A 24,634-nucleotide genomic window follows, 5' to 3' on the forward strand; every position below is an offset into this window, starting at 1 on the left:
GACCAAGCCCTTACAAAGCACCCTACCCTCCAAGACAACTACACTGGCCGTCACTCACAAGAAAACATCCAAAAGCCCAATGATTCTGATTACAATTTACTATTTTGTTCAGGTAAAGGATGGACATTGATTTTTAAGCGGTCACAAATCCATTCCAAATGTGTGAAAGAAGCTTCATTGATCTTGCTTGCCTTGGTACCTATCTTCTAAGTCTGGTAATCAGGAGGTTGTGAGTTCAAATCCCTTTCAAGGCTTTGAATCTTATTCTCAGTTCTTTCAAAATATGGCTACAATAACAGTGCATTAAAATGGCTGAGAAAATTGAAAGAATAATATTCAGATTTGACATTCAACATAAAAAAAAAATCAGTTTTTGAGAATACTCAGATTTCCCTTTCCCTTCATCATGCCATGCAAGAGAGAAGTTTTCTTTCTTTATTTTCTTCTACGGGCATTTTTTCATATGGAAATTTTTCTTGCTCAATCACTCTGCGAATCCCTTCTCCCAACATAATTGACACTTGGGGATTAAAAAACAGATAAGTAACTCATCTTCCATTTCTAGGATTGATGTGCTGGAACCATACACACAGTTGCTGAGCTACTTGAACACCAAGAAGAAAGTGGGGTCTAAGTATATTCAACGAGAAAGCAATCAAAATCAATGATAAGGAATATCAGCTGTTGGCAGAGAGATCAGAAAATCACTCAGCTTTTCTGAAGAAATATGAAGAATTGGCAGCTAAAAAGTGAGAAACTTGATTGATCTTGCTTGCCTTGTGGTAGCTTCTAAGTGGTTGTCTGGTAATCAAGAGGTTGTGGGTTCAAATCCCATTAAAGGCATAGAATGTTATTCTCAGTTCTTTGAAAATATGGCCTTTGAGAACACTCTCAAAGTACTTAAAGCTCTTGAGAATACTCAGATTTCCTTTTCCCTTCATCAGGCCATGCAAGAGAGAAGTTTTCTTTATTTATTTCTTCTACAGGCATATTTTATTTTTTGCTCATTTTTTCTGGCACTCTGCAAATCCCTTTTCCCCAACATAAATGACATTTGTGGATTAAAAACAAATAACTTGTCTTCTGTTTGTAGGATTGATGTGCTGGAACCATACACACAGTTGCTGAGCTACTTGAACACCAAGAAGAAAGTGGGGACTGTCCTGAACAAGCGTATGCTCAGGATGTCCACCCTAGGAAATACTACTCAGTTATCTACCAATAGCACCAATATGTCTAGTCCAGATCAAGATGTAGTGTTTGAAGTTAAATCTAGGTAAGTACGTAAGATGAAAGGATACCTTAGGATGGATAAGCTACAGGTTTGAATCCCAAATAGGAAACGGATTTGTGCATACAATTTGAATAAAATCGTACGTGAACAAAAATTCCTTGTTTGTGCTCAAGCAATTCATTTTACTTCTTCTTCTTCTTCTTTTTTTTTTCTTTGTTTTCTTTCATTCCGAAATTGAAGAGAAAAGGAGAACAGGATATGAGAGAGAAAAACAGCCGTTAAAGCCATTTGGGTTAAAGTTCGCCCCGGGGCGGTAATCGAACCCCCAGCCTAGCGCTTACAAGATCGACGCGACACTTAATTTTACATTGGACTTTTTTAATTACAGGTTGAATAAATGTATGAATGACATCGATCGTAAGAAAGCACTGGACTGTTCACTCATCGAACGCAAGAACCTCATCCCAGAATTCACTCGCTGGAAAGATGTACGTCCTCTAATGTCTTGTGATTACCCGTTTGAAAATGCGGACAACTATTGTTTGCCTCTAGGTAAGTAATGTCCTCATTTTTCATTTTATTATGTCTGGTTGCTCCCTCCTCTTAAGAGAAGTGTGTATCACTGCTATCTTTTTAGATCTATAGTGACCAAGTATTGTCCCCAGTGTCATTTGAATGAGTAAAAATCAGTTTTCACAGCAAAAATAATAATAATAATAATAATAATAATAATAATTAATAAAAAATAAAAAAAAATAACTAAAAAAAAAAAAACTTCGACTCTGTCTCGAATCGAACCTGGGACCACCAACAGAACTTTGTTCAGTACATTTTTATTTCACAGCAAAACAATTTCAATTAACCCTCTGAGTCTCAGTACCTGTTTAACCCTCTGAGTCTCAGTACCTGTTTAACCCTCTGAGTCTCAGTACCTGTTTAACCCTCTGAGTCTCAGTACCTGTTTAACCCTCTGAGAGACTTCTATAATTAATCACTTTGTCCATATCATTGGTTATTCACAGGCGGAGTACCAAGTTCATCTCAGGAGTATGAACTCATAGAGGATCTACTGTGTGTTCTTAAAGGCTTCCAGGGCAAATTCATCATGGCTCAACCTTTGACTTCACCGCATGGGGAGCGAATGTTTCACATCTCCACAGAAATCGGTAAGTTTGACTGGAGGATTGCAATGGAATGAACGAAGTGAGTTCTGAGTTTGACTTGGCGATTTTTCCTTTGGTTTGATTCACCATAGAACTCTCGAACGATCAGAAGTTAGGTGAACTAGTAATACCAAGCGTCCTATTAAAAAAGACAATTATTTTAGGGATTTTTTGCCTTTTTGTCCATTGTGCTTTATTTTATTCCAAGTATACACTATACAGGTTACAGGTACTCCTCAAATTTGGCCAACTGGAGTAGACTGGGGAATTGCAATGGAATGAACGAAGTGAGTTCTGAGTTTGACTTGGCGATTTTTCCTTTGGTTTGATTTACCACAGAACTCTCGAGCGATCAGAAGTTAGGTGAACTAGTAATACCAAGCGTCCTATTAAAAAAGACAATTATTTAGGGATTTTTTGCCTTTTTGTCCATTGTGCTTTATTTTATTCCAAGTATACACTATACAGGTTACAGGTACTCCTCAAATTTGGCTTTGGTTTGATTCACCACAGAACTCTCGAGCGATCAGAAGTTAGGTGAACTAGTAATACCAAGCGTCCTATTAAAAAAGACAATTATTTCAGGGATTTTTTGCCTTTTTGTCCATAGTGCTTTATTTTATTCCAAGTGTACACTATACAGGTTACAGGTACTCCTCAAATTTGGCTTATGCCACTTTTTTGCATTGTATTTATGGTGAACATTTTCCTATATCAAAATCCACAATTCTTATATCAAAATCCACATAGCAAAGAAGCACCTTCACCTTCACACACGATCTCATTCTTTCAGAATCCAGCCTAAGTGCCTACGTACGTCTAATCTTACCCATTGCTACATACAAGTCTCACATTGAGAGATTTATAGAGGAGAGGCGACTGTTCAAGTGGGGTCGTATCAATCAAGCCTTGTGTGCTGCTTTTGATGGGTAAGTATAAGAGAATACAAAATAGAAAGTAATAGAGCTACCTATAGGAAAAATGAATTAGTGGTGAAGTTGAGAGCTCTACCACCGCTGATCTCTGATAATATCGGTACTCTGGTGATGCCGCCACTGGTCGCTATTCGATTATGGTAGCTACTCAAAATTGTCCTCGAGAGTCTGAGGTTGCTGATAAAATACAATGTAAGATAGAAAAAAGTACCTATGCACACAATGAACAAGGTAAAATTTAGTTTTTTTTTCAAATACTTAGGCACTAGTCACCCTAGCTTTTTAAGCACTAGGTCGCTTGTTTGACTCCCGTTCGGGGCAAACTTCAAACCTCCAAAAAAAGTAAGATAAGATAAGATAAGATTTTTTTTTACAGCAATTAGTATACTTTATTGATTGAATTTAATGTATTCTCTCTTTTCTACACCCTCTCCTCCCACCACAGCTACATTACAGACTACTGGACATTCCTGTGTGAGTTGGAGTCTTGTGTGCTGCTTTTGATGGGTAAGTATAAGAGAATACAAAATAGAAAGTAATAGAGCTACCTATAGGAAAAATGAATTAGTGGTGAAGTTGAGAGCTCTACCACCGCTGATCCCTGATAATGTCGGTACTCTGGTGATGTCGCCACTGATCGCTATTCGATTATGGTAGCTACTCAATTGTCCTCAAGAGTCTGAGGTTGCTGATAAAATACAATGTAAGATAGAAAAAAGTACCTAAGTACACAATGAACAAGGTAAAATTTAGTTTTTTTTTTTCAAATACTTAGGTACCAGTCACCCTAGTCAGCTTGGAAGGTAGGGCTCCTGCCTTTTAAGCACTAGGTCGCTTGTTTGACTCCCGTTCAGGGCAAACTTCAAACCTCCAAAAAAGGTAAGATGAGATGAGATTTTTTTTTACAGCAATTAGTATACTTTATTGATTGAATTAATTTAATGTATTCTCTCTTTTCTACACCCTCTCCTCCCACCACAGCTACATTACAGACTACTGGACATTCCTGTGTGAGTTGGAGTCAGAACATCGGAAGTGTCAGCTCAACCTGTCCAAACTGTGGGTCCTAGTGCAGACCTCTCTATTCTCCATGGAACTCCTGGCCAGTGTAGCTACCACCATCAGCAAGGCAGAGGCCCGAGGTAAGACTCGATAGCACTTTAGACAGTTCTGTTTATTATTATTATTATTATTTTTTTTTTATCATTGTTTCTTGATGCGAGGCCGAACTGATGAAACCCATCGCTGAAGTCGTGCCTGGTAAATTAGAGTCCCTTCTAGACCTGGCCCTGAGGCTGAGTTCAGGAGGCAAGGCAGATCCCTACAAGGAAAACATTCGCATGGATTTGATGTCTCATCAGCTCAACTTTCAAATCTTTACCATACTTACCATTAGCACGGTGGCCGAAAATGGTGAGTAGATTTTTTTTCTGCAACTTTCGTCGCCGATTGAGTGTCACATGAGGCTTGTACACTGCAGGTCCTGGGTTCGATTCCCGGCGAGGTCGTTTTTTTTTCAACTCTGTGCTTGGAGTTCGGGGTGCGCTCAGTCTCGTGAGGACAATTGAAGAGTTACTTTAATCGATTAGACCAGTGGGGGCATTACCAGTGTAAAAAGATTATTGAAATATGGAAATGGTGAGTAGATTTTTTCTGCCACTTTCGTCGCCGATTGAGTGTCACATGAGGCTTGTACACCGCAGGTCCCGGGTTCGATTCCCGGCGAGGTCGTTTTTTTTCAACTCTGTGCTTGGAGTTCGGGGTGCGCTCAGTCTCGTGAGGACAATTAAGGAGTTACTTTAATCGAGTAGATCAGTGGGGGCATTACCAGTGTAAAAATAAAAAGATTATTGAAATATGGAAATTGATTGCAAAGGAGGCACTTAGTAATGCTGTGATATCCACAAAAATTGGTCACGGTTGGTCCAGTGGTAACGCGCTTGCTTGCCATGCAGAAGGTCCCGGGTTCGAATCCCACCATCGACAAAAATTTGTACTTTGATTGCAAAGGAGGCACTTAGTAATGATATGATATCCACAAAAATTGCGAAAAAGCTCTGCTTTACCAGAAACAATTCATGATTTGATTTGATTGATTGATTTGTTTCTTTAATTCCAGACTACAAGAAGCCGGACCTGAACAAGTCACTAACTGGTCTGGAAGCATTCTCACTTGGTCTGAGTGTAGAGTGGCCTTTGTCATTGATATTCAATCAGAAGATAATAGGCTGCTATCAGATGCTGTTTAGACATCTCCTCCTGTGTAAGCATGTAGAGAGACAACTGTGCAAGTAAGTATAGAGAGGAACTGTGTGGAGAGAGAACTGTGCAAGTAAGTATAGAGAGGAACTGTGCAAGTATGTATGTAGAGTGGCCGTTGTCATTAATGTTCAATCAGAAAATTATCGGCTCCTATCAGATGCTGTTTAGACATCTCCTCCTGTGTAAGCATGTGGAGAGACAACTGTGCAAGTAAGTATAGAGAGGAACTGTGCAAGTATGTATGTAGAGTGGCCGTTGTCATTAATATTCAATCAGAAAATTATCGGCTCCTATCAGATGCTGTTTAGACATCTACTGCTATGTAAACATGTAGAGAGACAACTGTGCAAGTAAGTAGGAAACAATTTTTTTCCCCTTGAGGTTTTTATTATTATTATTATTATGAATATATCCACTTTATTTATTAGTCCAATATAATAAAGGTAAATAATGCAAAGTATCGGTGAGTAGATTTTTTCTGCAACTTTCGTCGCCGACTGAGTGTCACATGAGGCTTGTACACCGCAGGTCCCGGGTTCGATCCTAGGCGGGGTCGTTTTTTTTCAACCCTGTGCTTGGAGTTCGGGGTGCACTCAGTCTCGTGAGGACAATTAAGGAGTTACTTCAATCGAGTAGACCAGTGGGGGCATTACCAGTGTAAAAAGATTATTGAAATATGGAAATTGATTGCAAAGGAGGCACTTAGTAATGCTGTGATATCCACAAAAATTGCGAAAAAGCTCTGCTTTACCAGAAATAATTCATGATTTGATTGATTGATTGATTGATTTGTTTCTCCAATTCCAGACTACAAGAAGCCGGACCTGAACAAGTCACTAACTGGTCTGGAAGCATTCTCACTTGGTCTGAGTGTTGAGTGGCCTTTGGTGATATCCACAAAAATTGCGAAAAAGCTCTGCTTTACCAGAAATGATTCATGATTTGATTTGATTGATTGATTGGTTTCTCTAATTCCAGACTACAAGAAGCCGGACCTGAACAAGTCACTAACTGGTCTGGAAGCATTCTCACTTGGTCTGAGTGTTGAGTGGCCTTTGTCATTGATATTCAATCAGAAGATAATAGGCTGCTATCAGATGCTGTTTAGACATCTCCTCCTGTGTAAGCATGTAGAGAGACAACTGTGCAAGTAAGTATAGAGAGGAACTGTGCAAGTATGTATGTAGAGTGGCCTTTGTCATTAATATTCAATCAGAAGATAATAGGCTGCTATCAGATGCTGTTTAGACATCTCCTCCTGTGTAAGCATGTGGAGAGACAACTGTGCAAGTAAGTATAGAGAGGAACTGTGCAAGTATGTATGTAGAGTGGCCGTTGTCATTAATATTCAATCAGAAAATTATCGGCTGCTATCAGATGCTGTTTAGACATCTACTGCTATGTAAACATGTAGAGAGACAACTGTGCAAGTAAGTAGGAAACGATTTTTTTCCCCTTGAGGTTTGATAGAGAGAACTGTAACAAGTAACAACGTAGATCTTATGCTTCCGAAATCAAAGAGGGAAGGAGGACAGGAGAAAACCAACCGTCCCAAGAACGAATCTTATCTGTTTAGGATTTAGGTAGGATAATATTTTTTTTTATGTATGTAGAGTGGCCGCAGAAAATTATCGGCTGCTATCAGATGCTGTTTAGACATCTACTGCTATGTAAACATGTAGAGAGACAACACTGTGCAAGTAGGAAACGATTTTTTTTTCCCCCTTGAGGTTTGACAGAGAGAACTGTAACAAGTAACAACGTAGATCTAATGCTTCCAAAATCCAAGAGGGAAGGAGGACAGGAGAAAAGCAACCGTTCCGAGAACGAACCTTATCTGTTTAGGATTTAGGTAGGAAAAAGTTCGTTCGTCTAGCGCTTTTTCCCCCAGGTTGTTGTTTTGGTGACTTTAGTTTTCGTCGAATGATGATTTCAGAATAAAGAAAACATATCTTTTTTTTATCAGCCATACACCAGGATGATGGTCTCTAAGCCAAGTCAATCATCGTGAGTGCTTATTCTTTTTTTTTTTCTAAGAGGTTGAGGCTAACCTCTTCCGATACACTAGTGTCGTAGGTTTCTATCTCAGGAGGAACGAGGAAGTTGTAGCGGAATATAATCTCGTACTTGGGATCTTCTTTCCTGAGGTTATTGGTTTGTAGACATTCGTCCAGATAAGCGTGTAGTACTTTAGGTGGAATATCTTGTAGTGCAGGTTCATTGAATTTGTTTCTTGTGCCGATGTATATGCCATGTCGGAGGAGCATGAGGATGAGCTCCGGATTGCCATTCTTGGCAGCATAGTGAAGTACAGTGTTGCCTTTGTTGTCCTTCTGATTCAGATTGATTTTGTCTTTGGGAATGTTGTTGAGGAGATATCTGAAACACTTGTGATGATCAATGTGTTTCTTCTTGGTTTCTAAATACTCGTGTGAGGTGTTGGTACCCTGAATGACACAGTGGAGGACTGTTTCATCATTGATAGGTTCATAGCTGGTCTTGTCATGTTCACTGAGTAGTCGTAATCCTTCTGATTCAGATTGATTTTGTCTTTAGGAATGTTGTTGAGGAGATATCTGAAACACTTGTGATGATCAATGTGTTTCTTCTTAGTTTCTAAATACTCGTGTGAAGTGTTGGTACCCTGAATGACACAGTGGAGGACTGTTTCATCATTGATAGGTTCATAGCTGGTCTTGTCATGTTCACTGAGTAGTCGTACAATGTCAAAGTATCCTCTATAACACGCCAGCATGATGGGAGTTTTGATATTGTTCGGGTTGGTTTTGTTAGGATTAGCACCGAGTTCAAGCAGAAGTTTGACACTCTCCACAAAACCAAAGTCACTCGCGAATTGTAGATTGACTATTGGATTCATTTGGGTCATGTGTTTGATCCACTATGTGATGAGGTATGTTATATGCCAAATATTTTGTTTTGTTCCGAAAGAAAAGTTGCCAGTAAACAGGAGCGCGCGGGTTCAATTCCAATATGAGACCACAAACTTTTTTTTTTAGGCCCTATAATCAATTTAATTCAAAAACAAAAATGAAACTTCTGTAAAGGCTCTCTTGTGCCGTGCAAAGGGATAATACTGCCAATGTCCTTGGTACATTGCCGTCAAAAGAAATTTTCGTGCTTTCAAATAAAAATTGTTGTTTTTAGTTCCTATAAATAAATCCAATAATTTTACTTCAGGACATGAATCTTATATTATAAGAACAAGATCCATTCACAGTTCATAGTTCACACACTGATCGCTCTATCTCCAGAACCACAACACCTAGAAAGCCGACTATTGGATTCATTTGGGTCATGTGTTTGATCCACTCTGTGATGAGGTATGTTTTTTGCCAAATATTTTGCTTTGTTCCGAAAGAAAAGTTGCCAGTAAACAGGAGCGCGCGGGTTCAATTCCAATATGAGACCAAAAACCAAAAACTTTTTTTTTTTTTTTTTTTTTTTTTTTTAGCCCTCAATTTAATTCAAAAATAAAAATGAAACTTCTGTAAAGGCTCTCTTGTGCCGTACAAAGGGATAATACTGCCAATGTCCTTAGTACATTGCCGTCGAAAGAAATTTTCGTGCTTTCGAATAAAAATTGTTTTTTTCAGTTCCTATAAATAAATCCAATAATTTTACTTCAGGACATGAATTTACTAATATTTACCGTTCTATCGTAGTTGTATTTTTCTTTCGGAAACGGAACTGGGGAAGATATTAGATATGGTTTAATACAGGTGCTACCACGCCAAAAGAGGGGAAATCAGCTTCAGAAGAGGGGAAATTCCGAAAGGAAAATACCGACTTATCTATTCATGATTGTAGACAAATCTATTGTGTTGTATAATTTCAGTTCATGAATGTAGACAAATCTATTGTGTTGTATAATTTCAGTTCATGATTGTACATATTTACCGACTTATCTATTGTTTAATTTCAGTTCATAATTGTAGACAAATCTATTGTGTTGTATAATTTCAGTTCATGAATGTAGACAAATCTATTGTGTTGTATAATTTCAGTTCATGATTGTAGACAAATCTATTGTGTTGTATAATTTCAGTTCATGATTGTAGACAAATCTATTGTGTTGTATTTGTATAATTTCAGTTCATGATTGTAGACAACATGTCTATAGAGAAGTTGGAGAATGATGTGTTGGATGGCAAATATTCCGAGGATTATTGGGTCCAACGTTATATTATACAGAATGAATCCAATGTACCTTCATTTCTGGAACATGTGAAGGATAAAATACTCCGCACTGGCAAATATCTCAACGTTATACGCAAATGTAAAGGTAAGTGACATACATAGAAATAAAATCTGAAATTCTTTATTTAAAAGAGATAGAAATTAAAGTTGAAAGAGCTTATTCCCTGCCAAATCTTGGTCTGTGGCCAAGGTCCCCAACTTTGAAGCCATAGGCAAATATCTCAACGTTATACGCAAATGTAAAGGTAAGTGACATACATAGAAATAAAATCTGAATTTTTTTATTTAAAAGAGATAGAAATTAAAGTTGAAAGAGCTTATTCCCTGCCAAATCTTGGTCTGTGGCCAAGGTCCCCAACTTTGAAGCCGGAAATTTCTTATTTAAAAGAGATAGAAATTAAAGTTGAAAGAGCTTATTCCCTGCCAAATCTTGGTCTGTGCCCAAGGTCCCCAACTTTGAAGCCATTAAAAAGCGTTGCTTTAAATAAAACTTGGAGCTTCCATTTCCAGTCACTCTATAGTAAATGTCCTTTAGGTTTTATAAGTGTTCTCCAAATTTCATCAGTATCGGATTAACCAATCAATCCAAAATCGTTCCATCATGGGACGGGTCGATGTACGAAGCCTCTCCACCAATTTCGATCATTGTATCTCTGCTCCCTCTCGATGTCGTTCCAAAATAAAACTTGGAGCTTCCATTTCCAGTCGCTCTATAGTAAATGTCCTTTAGGTTTTATAAGTGTTCTCCAAATTTCATCAGTATCGGACCAACCAATTCAGAGTTATTCTAAAACAGACAAACTGAAGGAAAAATCTTGGGGTTGTAACTTGGGTTTCACTTTTCTTTGTGTTATTTTGTGTTGTGTATTTCAGCCTCGGTTCAATCTAAATGTTTGCTGGATAAACAGAGGCAAAGAGCAGCAGAGATGAAATACATGGAAAGTACAGACTCGGCTCTGATCAGAATGATAGATGAGGCTTACCACTTCGCTTCGAGTTCTCTGTTGACACTTCTCATGCAGGATTATGATTTGGTCAATAGAATCAGGTAACAACTAGTTAATCATGTGACATTGTGACCTGTTCAAGGCAGCTGTAAACAAAGTTCGAATTGCTGTGATGATAGCCAACCTCCGAGATGGAAAAGGCATCTGAAGAAGAGAAAAATACAATAAGAAAATCAGTGGATCAGTGAACCTTAGACTCACTCAGGAAATTGGCCTTTATAGCTTAAGTCTTCCTTTTCTCATTCTCTCCTCTAAACTCTCCATCTGTAGCATTCTTCTTATATCATCATTCCTTACTCTGTCTCCTCTTGTTTTTCCCGCTATGCTTCTCAGAAACTCGGATTAACCAATTCAGAGTTATTCTAAAACAGACAAACTGAAGGAAAAAATCTTGGGGTTGTAACTTGGGTTTCACTTTTGTTTGTGTTATTTTGTGTTGTGTATTTCAGCCTCGGTTCAATCTAAATGTTTGCTGGATAAACAGAAGCAAAGAGCAGCAGAGATGAAATACATGGAAAGTACAGACTCGACTCTGATTCGAATGATAGATGAGGCTTACCATTTCGCTTCGAGTTCTCTGTTGACACTTCTCATGCAGGATTACGATTTGGTCAATAGAATCAGGTAATATATAACTAGTTAATCATGTGACATTGTGACCTGTTCAAAGAAGCTGTAAACAAAGTTCGAATTGCTATGATGATAGTGAACCTCCGAGATTGAAAAGGCATCTGAAGAAGAGAAAAATACAATAAGAAAATCAGTGGATCAGTGAACCTTAGACTCACTCAGGAAATTGGCCTTTATAGTATCCTGAACGATTCTAAAATCTCTACAAATAAATGTCCTTTTATTTGTAGAACAATTAGAACATGTGGGCCGAATTTCTTTCAATACGGAGAAACCGTTTGTGAGTTATGGTGAAAAAAAAAGCAGACAGATAAAGAAATAGGTTTAAATAAAGAGACTACCTGTTTGAATAAAGCACTATACTTATACGTAGGCTTGCCAAACGTCCCGAATTGGCCGGGACAGTCCCGAATTTCAGGGGGTGTCCCGGCGTCCCGTTCAGTTTTTCATCAACCTCCGAGATGGAAAAGGCATCTGGAGAAGAAGAAGAAGAAGAAGAAGAAGAAGAAGAAGAAGAAGAAGAAGAAGAAGAAGAAGAAGAAGAAGAAGAAGAAGCTCTATAATAAAAAAATCAGTGGATCAGTGAACTGTAGACTCACTCAGGAAATGGGCCTTTATAGTATGCTGAACGATCCTAAAATCTCTACAAATAAATGTCCTTTCATTTGTAGAACAATTAGAACATGTGGGCCGAATTTCTTTCAATACAGAGAAACCGTTTGTGAGTTATGGTGAAAAAAAAAGCAGACAGATAAAGAAATAGGTTTAAATAAAGAGACTACCTGTCTGAATAAAGCACTATACTTATACGTAGGCTTGCCAAACGTCCCGAATTGGCCGAGACAGTCCCGAATTTCAGGGGGTGTCCCGGCGTCCCGTTCAGTTTTTCCATTTTCTCTTGGATCAGTACTAGGCTATGGTCGAGGGTCAGGACTCCGTTGTGGACGCCTACTAATGGTAAAGCAATTTTATCCTCAACATTATTTGAGAATTTAACGAAAGTAATAGTACAGCTGGGGTAAAGGACTCTTTGGTGCTATTCGAGCAGTAGAAACACTATTATTAGAAAATGTGATTGTTTTGAATAGTAAAATAACGATTGAGATTCTATTTCTTCAAAATATTTACATATTTATGTACCTATTTAAGTACATACTTTTTAACTACGCGGTAAAATGGAATGTAGAAAGGGAGTTAAAACAATAATAATAAAAAAAGTTAATAATTATTATAATACATTTCCTGATAATATTTGTCAACTTGATGTTCTGGTAGGTAACATCAGTAGAGTGGTAATAGCGGCACCTTAGTTACTAGATGGTTGTACACGTCTTTCTCTCTCGACAGAGGAACAACCAGGCTTATGTGCATTATACACAATATGCACCTAAATTATAATAAAATAACAAAGCGAGATAATTGAGATGACCTCTGAATGCCTAACCATCTAATTAGCAATATCAATTTGATTCAAAAACAAAAATGAAACTTCTGTAAAGGCTCTCTTGTACTCTCGAAAGAAATGTTCGTGCTTTCGAATAAAAATAATTGTTTTCAGTTCCTATAAATAAATCCAATAATTTAATTTTACTTCAGGACATGAATTTACTAATATTTACCGTTCCATCGTAGTTGTATTTTTCTTTCGGGAAACGGAACTGGGGAAGATATTAGATATGGTTTAATACAGGTGCTACCACGCCAAAAGAGGGGAAATGAGCTTCAGAAGAGGGGAAATTCCGAAAGGAAAATACCGACTCATCTATTGTTTAATTTCAGTTCATGATTGTAGACAAATCTATTGTGTTGTATAATTTCAGTTCATGATTGTAGACAACATGTCTATAGAGAAGTTAGAAACAAAACAACAATGCAGAAGCAAAAAAACTATGTATTTTTTAGGGACACACTCATAAAAAAAAGCTCGTTCCCGTTTTCGAGATAATGAGTGTGACTCGTTTTTATTTGTACATCCTGTATGTTAGGAATTAATTACCAGTGTTAGGAATTAATTTTTCTCCATCTACCACCCTGTACAAAACACCTTTCCACTCTTAGTTCACTCGTTCGTATCCCCCTTCCACCAAAATTTCTTTTTTTTTTTTCTCTCCATTTACTTTCCTAGGATGAGCGGATAGGTTTTGAGGTGACCTGGACACATGTTGCGTTTATTCTATAGGTAGTATAGGTGTTAGGCCTGTGTGTTTGTGTGGTGTTAAGCCGATGTGTTTAATGAATTGTGACCTCCCGACCATCCTAATTCATATCTAATTAGCAATAGGTTTCTACTTCTACTAGTAATCTAATTACGTGTTAATTACATAATATTATAGCATGCGAGCTTCCTAGGTATTGTATGTACAGTGAAATTTCATTTTTAGGTAGATAAAAACTAATATTTTACAAGTAAAAACCAAAGTTACAACATCTACTTCTACTAGTAATCTAATTACGTATTAATTACATAATATTATAGCATGCAAGCTTCCTAGGTATTGTATGTACAGTGAAATATCTAAATACTCCAAGTCTAAATTAAACTGTGATGGTTTGTAAGCTCCAGGTCGCGTATTCGGTCACTCTAGATCAGGGGTTCTTAACCTTTTAGAATTGGCGGACCACTAGGTATTGATAAACCAAAAATCTCGCGGACCACTTGAGATTATGTATGTAATGTATATGCAATCAATTGTACATTGTACACGCTATGTGACAATGGGTATGTATTAGAGGACCTATATCTACCTGTAGGAAAAGAGATATTGTAATTATTTAATACGAAATACGTGTATTAACAACTCGGTTCAGATTTGACAAAATTCGTATTTATAATCGGCGAATATAAAACATAGTTACGTACACGTTAGTATAAATAATTTTGTCTGTTAAAGTCCAAAGTAAATGATGACTTTTGAATCGAATCAACAAGAAAGCCCTTTTGTAATTATTTAATACAAAATACGTGTATTAACAACTCGGTTAAGATTTGACAAAATTCGTATTTAGAATCGGCGAATATAAAAAATTGTTACGTAGTTACGTACACGTTAGTATAAATAATTTTGTCTGTTAAAGTCGAAAGTAAATGATGACTTTTGAATCGAATCAACAAGAAAGCCCTGAGTTATTCTGTCTCCACAGATTATAGTTGCCTTCCTCAGTCACTATCAGAGGAGCTACGTTTGGCTTTCATCATGCTCAGAATCTCCTGTAGAAGTTTCTGATTCCGAAGTGATGTTTGCTCCAAGTGATCCAGTTTATTCTGGTACTGGTTCAGTCGATATGTATAGTCATTGAACATCTCCCAATAAAACTTGGAGCTTCCATTTCCAGTCACTCTATAGTAAATAGTAATAGCAATAATTGTGCTTTATTATTAAATTTTAACATATCATGACAATTACAAGATTAAATTGTGACAGAACTACCATTAGTCCACCCAGGTTTTATAACTCCACTAGTCCACCCCAGGCAAATGTCCTCTAGGTCTAGGTTTTATAAGTGTTCTCCAAATTTCATCAGTATCGGACCAACCAATTCAGAGTTATTCTAAAACAGACAAACTGAAGGAAAAATCTTGTGGTTGTAACTTGGGTCTCACTTTTCTTTGTGTTATTTTGTGTTGTGTATTTCAGCCTCGGTTCAATCTAAATGTTTGCTGGACAAACAGAAGCAAAGAGCAGCAGAGATGAAATACATGGAAAGTACAGACTCGGCTCTGATTCGAATGATAGATGAGGCTTACCATTTCGCTTCGAGTTCTCTGTTGACACTTCTCATGCAGGATTATGATTTGGTCAATAGAATCAGGTAATATAACTAGTTAATCATGTGACATTGTGACCTGTTCAAGGCAGCCGTAAACAAAGTTCGAATTGCTATGATGATAGCCAACCTCCGAGAACATCTCCTCCATGCTGTCTGATTTGCTTTCCCTCTCGTGAATAATAAGCTTGGCGTGATGAATAATCTCCTGGTCCATATGGTAATCCTGACACTGACCATAGCATGAGTTGTTCAGACTAGATGTACTGGAATGTAGTTTCCTCGTGCTGGACACAGATGTAAAGTCCACCTTCCTGTCTTTGTTAGGATACACGGTCACCTCTTGGTCGGGAATAATATCCGAAACATCTCTTTCATGCTGTCTGATTTGCTTTCCCTCTCGTGAATAATAAGCTTGGCGTGATGAATAATCTCCTGATCCATATGGTAATCCTGACACTGACCATAGCATGAGTTGTTCAGACTAGATGTACTGGAATGCAGTTTCCTCGTGCTGGACACAGATGTAAAGTCCACCTTCCTGTCTTTGTTAGGATACACGGTCACCTCTTGGTCGGGAATAATATCCGGGAACAGGTTCACTCTGTTGGAGAACATCTTGGAGCGTGTAAAGTGCACGCTATGGCATGTGTCAGGCGTGAAGCAACAGGCAGCTTTTATCTTGCTGAACAACTGTCGAAACGTGGGATCACCGATAGCAATGGTCTCGATATAAGACACAAGCTTGATGATAGAGATATAACCGAGGAGTTGTGAGTCAGAACGAATAGCTTGCGTGTCACTCACTGCAAGACCGTTCAGTAGATTGAACAAGATGATAGCAATGAGGAATACAAAGAGTACAAACAGGAGATGACCAGTGACGGGATGTTTGACGAATGGGATAGAGGTCGCCTCAAACTCTCCTGTCAACATGACGATCGGAGTAGATTGAACAAGATGATAGCAATGAGGAATACGAAGAGTACAAACAGGAGATGACCAGTGACGGGATGTTTGACGAATGGGATAGAGGTCGCCTCAAACTCTCCTGTCAACATGACGATCGTCCAGTTATGGGATGTTTGACGAATGGGATAGAGGTCGCCTCGAACTCTCCTGTCAACATGACGATCGTCTTGAAGATGGACTTGCCAAGATCAAAGAATTCGTTATCATCTTCACCATCATCCTTGAACAGAGCGTAGAAGCTAAGCGCGAACGCAAGGATGAGGATAGAGTACCAATCATCTTCACCATCATCCTTGAACAGAGCGTAGAAGCTAAGCGCGAACGCAAGGATGAGGATAGAGTACCAGTCATCTTCACCATCATCCTTGAACAGAGCGTAGAAGCTAAGCGCGAACGCAAGGATGAGGATAGAGTACCAAGCGAGAAACTTGAGGAAATTCCAGGACACTGTCTTGAACATCTCGATGTAGGTGGAGAGTGAAGGGTATCTACCTATGAGTAGCACAAGCTCAGCCCAGGAGAGTAGAATGGCGATGGCAGAGATTTGGTTCTGGTTGAAGGAGGAACTGAGGAGAATGATAGCGGTCACTAGGATGAGACTGATCTCCAACCAGTTCTCAAGACTTCTGAAGTAGCGGACAGGAGAGACGATGATTTGAAACAATTCTCTCGTGATGAACACAATAAGACAGAGGACAAGCAATGCCCACAGGAGGAACTCACCTTCTCCTATCCTGTCTTCCTTCTCTCTTCGATTTCGGGACGATTTCGGGAGTTAGCCTTTTTTTTAGAGGTTTGATTATTATTATTATTAACAAGTTTCCATTTATTTTTGATCGATAAAAAACTCAGAACATACATTTTTTTTTATAAATGCTGTCACGTTCCTCACGGGGGTAGAGGACTTGTGATTCACGTAGAACGTGAGAATGTATGCGCTGAGTAGTAACCAGAACGTCAAGTAGAAGGAGAGGTTGATGTAGAAGAAGCGGCGAATGGAGAACCATTTCAAATGAATGAAACTAGTAAGTACAGGATGGGACAGAAGTGGCCGTAACTCCTTGGACTGACTCATGTACAGGAGAGGATCTGTCTCGGACACTGTATCTAATACAGTGGCGTGTCCTACAGAGGGTTCCATCTGGAGGCTAACCTCCTCCGATACACTAGTGTCGTAGGTTTCAATCTCAGGAGGAACGAGGAAGTTGTAGCGGAATATAATCTCGTACTTGGGATCTTCTTTCCTGAGGTTATTGGTTTGTAGACATTCGTTATGAGAGGGATTTTCTTCGCCTTCGTCAAAGGTAGATTGTATGTATATGAGAGTGTTTTTTCAACAGAACTACAGAGCATGACCTTATTTTGAAAGAAAGTATGTATAAGGTTCGTTCTCGGAACGGCCGGCGTTCTCCTATCCTGTCTTCCTTCTCTCTTCGATTTCGGGACGATTTCGGGAGTTGGCCTTTTTTAGAGGTTTGATAGAGGATACTTTGTAATGACTGAGGTTTTATCGTCCCAAAACCAAACAAAGAAGGAGGTCAGGATAGGAGAAAACCAGCCGTGGTGTGTAGTACTTTAGGTGGAATATCTTGTAGTGCAGGTTCATTGAATTTGTTTCTTGTACCGATGTATATGCCATGTCGGAGGAGCATGAGGATGAGCTCCGGGTTGCCATTCTTGGCAGCATAGTGAAGTACAGTGTTGCCTTTGTTGTCCTTCTGATTCAGATTGATTTTGTCTTTGGAAATGTTGTTGAGGAGATATCTGAAACACTTGTGATGATCAATGTGTTTCTTCTTAGTTTCTAAATACTCGTGTGAGGTGTTGGTACCCTGTATGACACAGTGGAGGACTGTTTCATCATTGATAGGTTCATAGCTGGTCTTGTCATGTTCACTCAGTAGTCGTACAATGTCAAAGTATCCTCTATAACACGCCAGCATGATGGGAGTTTTGATATTATTCGGGTTGGTTTTGTTAGGATTAGCACCGAGTTCAAGCAGAAGTTTGACACTCTCCACAAAACCAAAGTCACTCGCGAATTGTAGATTCCTCCCTCCCATATCTATCACCCCCTCCCCTGTCCCTCCTATCTATCAGTATTCTATTCATTAAATATTTACTCCTCAATACCCAATATACCGACAAGACCTCGGGGGCGAATGGTGAGAACAATGTCTTTGTGTTTCTTAAGAGCGGCGAGGTAGATGGCCGTCTGTCCCTTCTTGTTGATTTGATTCACTCTTATCTTGGGATGGTTGAGAAAGTAAGGACAATATCTTTGTGTTTCTTAAGAGCGGCGAGGTAGATGGCCGTCTGTCCCTTCTTGTTGATTTGATTCACTCTTATCTTGGGATGGTTGAGAAGGATGTGCAGGAGTTCGAACCGGTTATTGGTGCAAGTGATGTGCAGTGCTGAGCTACCGGTGGCATCCAGGAGGTTCACGTTTGTTTTCTCATGCTGGATGAGGGTGAGCATTGCGTCCTTGTCTCCTATTTCAGCGAGAGAGTGTAGGGGGCCCTTGTGTCTGATGGGGTTGATTTTGTTACTTTCCCCTAATTTATCAAGGAGTATTGATAGGTATATGTCCCTAGTAAATACACCCCCCTCTGTGCCTTAATCGTTTAGAAAATTTAAGGCGCCTATTAGGGGCTTACTTTTGATCCCCCGTAGGGTTGTCACACTCTGCTTAACAAAATTAGAACTCCGATTTTCAGGCGTCTATTTTTCACAGAAGTACCTAAAGACCAATGTTAAAAGATCTGGACAGAAAGTCTGTTAGTCATAGCACAATATAATTAGTCAGCTCCCATGGCGTAGTGGTCACTGCGCTCGCCTTGCACGCGGGAGACCCGGGTTCGATTCCCGGCGGGATCAAAATTTTGTTAGGGTCTGCCCCGTGGGAGAGGAGCTCTCTAATGAAGGAGGCATTGTGAGAGGTGCGGCATGCTATGTCTAGGAGAGTACCATAGTTAGGGTCCTCATACCAATGGTCAGGGTCTAGGAACTCGCACTTCACACCTGGGGGAGAGAATACACACGGATGAGTTCACATGGAATAAATACCTGTTCTACTAACAATTTTCAATTGCTTTTGTTTCAAAATTTCAATAGCATTTCATGATGCCCATGAAGAAAGAAAGGTCAGGCCGATTCAGCCATTGTCTATTAATGCTAATCATCTTTCTATTAGATGTCATTTATGCCCAGAATGACTTTGTAATTCATCGTACCTATTTTACTTGTGCTTCCCTAAACCTTATCATCACCTTGTGGATTACTGTACCTATTATTACTTTCTACATATATATCCTTGGGATTACTTCTTGGGTCTACAGGGACTAAATGCTACTTTTGCTGCTTACCTTGTTTGAGAATCGTTTTGAACACATCCAAATTGTGCTCCTGTAATGCTGACAACAGCTGAGCATAATGGGCGAATAAATGGTACACTTACCCTACTCTTGTCATACTCATATATACGAGTACATAATATCATGTTCAATGTAGTTTTTATTCTACATACATTTCTCATTTTAAGTACACCACTACACTAATCACCATGATAATAACACGTATGTAATCATATGATGTGTTACTATAAGTGGTATTCTCATTAGATTTATGATGTTTGTGCTAGATGATCTCATCCTCCTTATCTCAAGAGAGAACCTACGGGCCTTAAGTGAGAAACTAGGGTCATAAACTACAGTGCATCTAATGTGGCCTTAAGTGAGAAACTAGGGTCAGAAACTACAGTGCATCTAATGTGGCCTTAAGTGAGAAACTAGGGTTCATGATGAAACTATTAAAGAGAAAGGGAAAACAAAACAACAATGCAGAAGCAAAAAACTATTAGGGACACACTCCTCATAAAAAAAGCTCGTTCCCGTTTTCGAGATAATGAGTGTGACTCGTTTTTATTTGTACATCCTGTATGTAGGTATGAGTAATGTGTGACATTACCAGTGTTAGGAATTAATTTTTCTTAATCTACCACCCTGTACAAAGAACCTTTCCACTCTTAGTTCACTCGTTCGTATCCCCCTTCCACCAAAATTTCTTTTTTTTTCTCTCCATTTACTTTCCTAGGATGAGTGGATGAGGTTTTGAGGTGACCTGACACATGTTGCGTTTATTCTATAGGTATAGGTGTTAAGCGTTAAGCCTTTGTTTCTATGGGTGTTAAGCCTGTGTTTGTGTGGTGTTAAGCCGACGTGTTTAATGAATTGTGACCTCCCGACCATCCTAATTCACACCAGTATAATGGTGGGTGTGGTTGAGCTATGTTTCCTTCCCTGGACAGAACTAGGGTCAGAAACTACAGTGCATCTAATGTGACCTCAAGTGAGAAACTAGGGTCAGAAACTACAGTGCATCTAATGTGACCTCAACATAAATTTATTTCGGGTGTACTCAGTGTGAGGTCTAAATACTCTAAATTAAACTGTGATGGTTTGTAAGCTCCAGGTCGTGGATTCGGTTCCTGTAGATAGAATAATCCAATAACTAAAGTCTCTTGTGTATACGAGTAAGCAATAACCTCACGTTTTGATGAACTAGGCGAATTATAATGTTCTCCCAATACGAGTACATATTTTTTGCTTAGGTATGTGCTTTGATTTCTGCTAATGCTTTGATTTTGAAATGACTAACCAAATATTTCATAATATTTTACTTTTGGGTTTCAGAGTGAGCAGAGCTCATCATCATTACACACGAGTAGTCTGCTAAAAAATGTTACGTAGTTACGTACACGTTAGTATAAATAATTTTGTCTGTTAAAGTCGAAAGTAAATGATGACTTTTGAATCGAATCAACAAGAAGTATAGAGAGGAACTGTGCAAGTATGTATGTAGAGTGGCCGTTGTCATTAATATTCAATCAGAAGATAATAGGCTGCTATCAGATGCTGTTTAGACATCTCCTCCTGTGTAAGCATGTGGAGAGACAACTGTGCAAGTAAGTATAGAGAGGAACTGTGCAAGTATGTATGTAGAGTGGCCGTTGTCATTAATATTCAATCAGAAAATTATCGGCTGCTATCCAGATGCTGTTTAGACATCTATTGCTATGTAAACATGTAGAGAGACAACTGTGCAAGTAAGTAGGAAACGATTTTTTTCCTCTTGAGTTTTTTTTATTTTTTTAATAATTACATCTACACTTGATCTATTTGAACGAATCAGAATAAGATCAAGCAAAAACTGATGTATTGTACGCACACACAGACACACACCACCCTTTCATCACACACACCCATCACACCACACACACACCCATCACACCACACACATACACACACACTCATACTAGTTTATATGAACAGGTCAGGTTTTTGGTGCATGGTATTATAGTGTTTCATTGCTGAAAAGGTAGGGGATGGTGTTTCATCTTTTGGGACTAGAAAAAGGTTGTTATCAGGATTATCTCTGAGACGAGCATCCGCAACTCTAAACTTTATGTTGCTTGTAAGCTCAGAGCTATTGATGCGATTTTATACTTTGATAGAGGATACTTTGTAATGACTGAGGTTTTATCGTCCCAAAACCAAACAAAGAAGGAGGTCAGGATAGGAGAAAACCAGCCGTAAGAACAAAGGAGCATCTACATCCCAACAATCCCATACTACAAAGTAAAATATGGGTTATCTGAAATTGATGTCAGAGGATTGTTCATAGGAGCTAGAGGCACCATTACTTCTTTTTTCAAAAGTTTTGCAGTAGAATTCAACATCAGTGAATCCACCCTGAAATGTATTTCTCAATCTGTCACTCGTGCTTCGATTCTAATTCTACGCAACCACATCTATGGAACATAAGTTAAATTTATCCTCTACTCATCTTATATTGAACATACAGACGTTCCAAGTTTCCATTAGTACTCAAAAGCTAGTTAAAGTTCCAACCTTAATTAAACCTAATACTATCGAATATCTATATCTTCATATATTGCTCCCCCACAAGTGGTACCCTTTGTCATCTTGGCAGCCTGCTGGTGAGCAGGAAGGCGGCTGTTCCAGCATTTCTCTCTCTCTCTCTCTCTATGCAATTTATGATTCTACTTTAACCACCTCTAAATCCGAAAGTCCGCGCTAACTACTACACCATCGAGATTTTTTTCTCTCGTTGATTTAATGCTAGGAATCTCGCTTTGGTGAGCTCTTTCAAGATTTTCAAATTTGTATGTGTTGTATTTCAGGTGGCAGAACACTCAGTCTCCTGCATGCTGAAGTGAAAGATTTTATGATGTAGTTTATAAATCTACTTAAACCACCTCTAAATCCGAAAGTCCGCGCTAACTACTACACCATCGAGATTTTTTTTTTCTCTCGTTGATTTAATGCTAGGAATCTCGCCTAGTGAGGCTCTTTCAAGATTTTCAAATTTGTATGTGTTGTATTTCAGGTGGCAGAACACTCAGTCTCCTGCATGCTGAAGTGAAAGATTTCGTAATATGTAGTTTATAAATCTACTTAAACCACCTCTAAATCCAAAAGTCCGCGCTAACTACTACACCATCGAGATTTTTTTTCTCGTTGATTTAATGCTAGGAATCTCGCTTAGTGAGCTCTTTCAAGATTTTCAAATTTGTATGTGTTGTATTTCAGGTGGCAGAACACTCAGTCTCCTGCATGCTGAAGTGAAAGATTTCGTAGGTCACAAAGACTATAAGGATATATGTTTGAATCTCATTCAGAAGGCATGTGTCCCCTTCTTTCAATCACTCGACTATTGGATTCATTTGGGTCATGTGTTTGATCCACTCTGTGATGAGGTATGTTATATGCCAAATATTTTGTTTTGTCACGAAAGAAAAGTTGCCAGTAAACAGGAGTGCGCGGGTTCAATTCCAATATGAGACCACAAACTTTTTTTTTTAGGCCCTATAATCAATTTGAGTAATCGATCAGCGATTCCTGTTGTTTAGAAACTACTTCAAAAGAAGGACACCAGAAAACAAAGAAAAATATAAGGAAGCCAAAATCAATGCACAACGAGTGATAAGTGAAGAAAGAACTAAGTGGTTAGATGAATGGAGTGATAACCTGGAGAAAGATATTGATGGAAATAAGAAAATGCTGTATGGTATGATTAAGAACAAGAGACGAGATAAAGGTAGATGTAAATATGTGACAGATGATTACGGAGATTTATTAACAGAACCAGAGGAAATCAAGAACTGTTGGAAAATATATTTTAAAAATCTTTTGAATGTAGCACATGAAGAATGTGAAGAGACGAATCAAAGAGAACTCAACGTAGAAACACTAACTGAAGAGACTGATATAACTTGGAATGATATTGACTACGTTTGGAAGTTCATTAAAACTGGAAAGTCGCCAGGTTGTGATGAAATCAGCGGAGAAATGATAAAAAGCTCAGGCATGGTTGGCAAGCACTGGTTATACCGTCTTTTTAAAAAGATTTGGGAAGAAAAGACTGTACCCAGAGAATGGAAAAAAGGAATAATCATACCACTATTTAAGAAAGGTGATAGGAAAAAGTGTGCCAACTACCACTTCCGAAATCGAAGAGGGAAACCCAACCGTTCCGAGAACGAACCTTATCTGTTTAGGATTTAGGTAGGATACAGTTCGTCTCCCTTAGGCGGGATTCGAACCCGCGACCTAGCGCTTCTTTTCCCAGGTTGTTGTTTTGGTGGCTTTAGTTTTCGTCGAATGATGATTTCAGAATAAAGAAAACATATCTTTTTTTATCAGCCATACACCAGGATGATGGTCTCTAGCCAGGTGCGGTGGGCCTCGGCCCCGGCCGGTGGAAGTCGATATTCTAAAATACACTCATAGCCCTGAATGGGGTCAACGAACAACGCCGGGTGTGATAAGGGCTTAAGCCTAGGTACTGATCCGTCATCCCGCGCGCAAAGTGTTCTACAAGTCAATTATCGTGAGTGCTTATTCTTTAAAAAATTGTTTCTCTCTGCAGCGTGTGGTTATGTCACAAGTCAGTCAAAACCGAATCCAAATCAGCCCGGGAATCCTATCTGAAATCCTTTGCTCTTCGACAGCAAATGTTGTTCTGCATTCAGAACCTGGAGTACTACATGATGGAGGAAGTTATCGAAAGCAACTATACACACTTCATCAAATCGCTTAACGAGGTAAGATTTTTATTGTTAACCTACCGTGGTGGCGCAAGTGCACATTCACAACGGCGACTATTGACCTTAGCCTTGGACCATCCATCGCAGAAAAAATACTAGGCTCAATTTCTTCATTTTCTTCTCAATTCCTTCATACTATGGTATTTTTTATTATCAACCTACCGTGGTGGCGCAAGTGCACATTCACAACGGCCACTATTGACCCTAGCCTTGGACCATCCATGACAGAAAAAATACTAGGCTCAATTTCTTCATTTTCTTCTCAATTCCTTCATACTATGGTCAAGGCTCTGCTGAGAACGCTTATATCCATTAGTATG

At 38.8% G+C, this 24,634-nt stretch overlaps 1 protein-coding gene across 1 annotated transcript; it reads left to right on the forward strand.

Annotated features, from left to right (window-relative positions):
- Positions 1-283: 283 nt before the first annotated feature.
- LOC108252064 (gamma-tubulin complex component 2-like) lies at positions 284-24,413 on the forward strand. The gene is made up of 23 exons (XM_026821688.1): positions 284-298; positions 625-749; positions 1,094-1,276; positions 1,623-1,786; positions 2,257-2,400; positions 3,191-3,326; positions 4,314-4,474; positions 4,614-4,745; positions 5,452-5,623; positions 5,752-5,804; positions 6,402-6,458; positions 6,573-6,744; positions 7,810-7,996; positions 8,455-8,505; positions 9,708-9,897; positions 11,269-11,443; positions 14,611-14,714; positions 15,085-15,259; positions 15,698-15,938; positions 16,165-16,273; positions 16,342-16,663; positions 21,015-21,149; positions 24,137-24,413. Exons 1-23 carry the CDS (start codon positions 284-286, stop codon positions 24,411-24,413), a joined length of 3,480 nt encoding a protein of 1,159 aa, XP_026677489.1.
- The last annotated feature ends 221 nt before the right edge of the window (positions 24,414-24,634 follow it).

The sequence above is a fragment of the Diaphorina citri genome, unplaced genomic scaffold (genome assembly GCF_000475195.1).
Source record: "Diaphorina citri unplaced genomic scaffold, Diaci psyllid genome assembly version 1.1 scaffold255, whole genome shotgun sequence".
NCBI lineage: Eukaryota > Metazoa > Arthropoda > Insecta > Hemiptera > Psyllidae > Diaphorina > Diaphorina citri.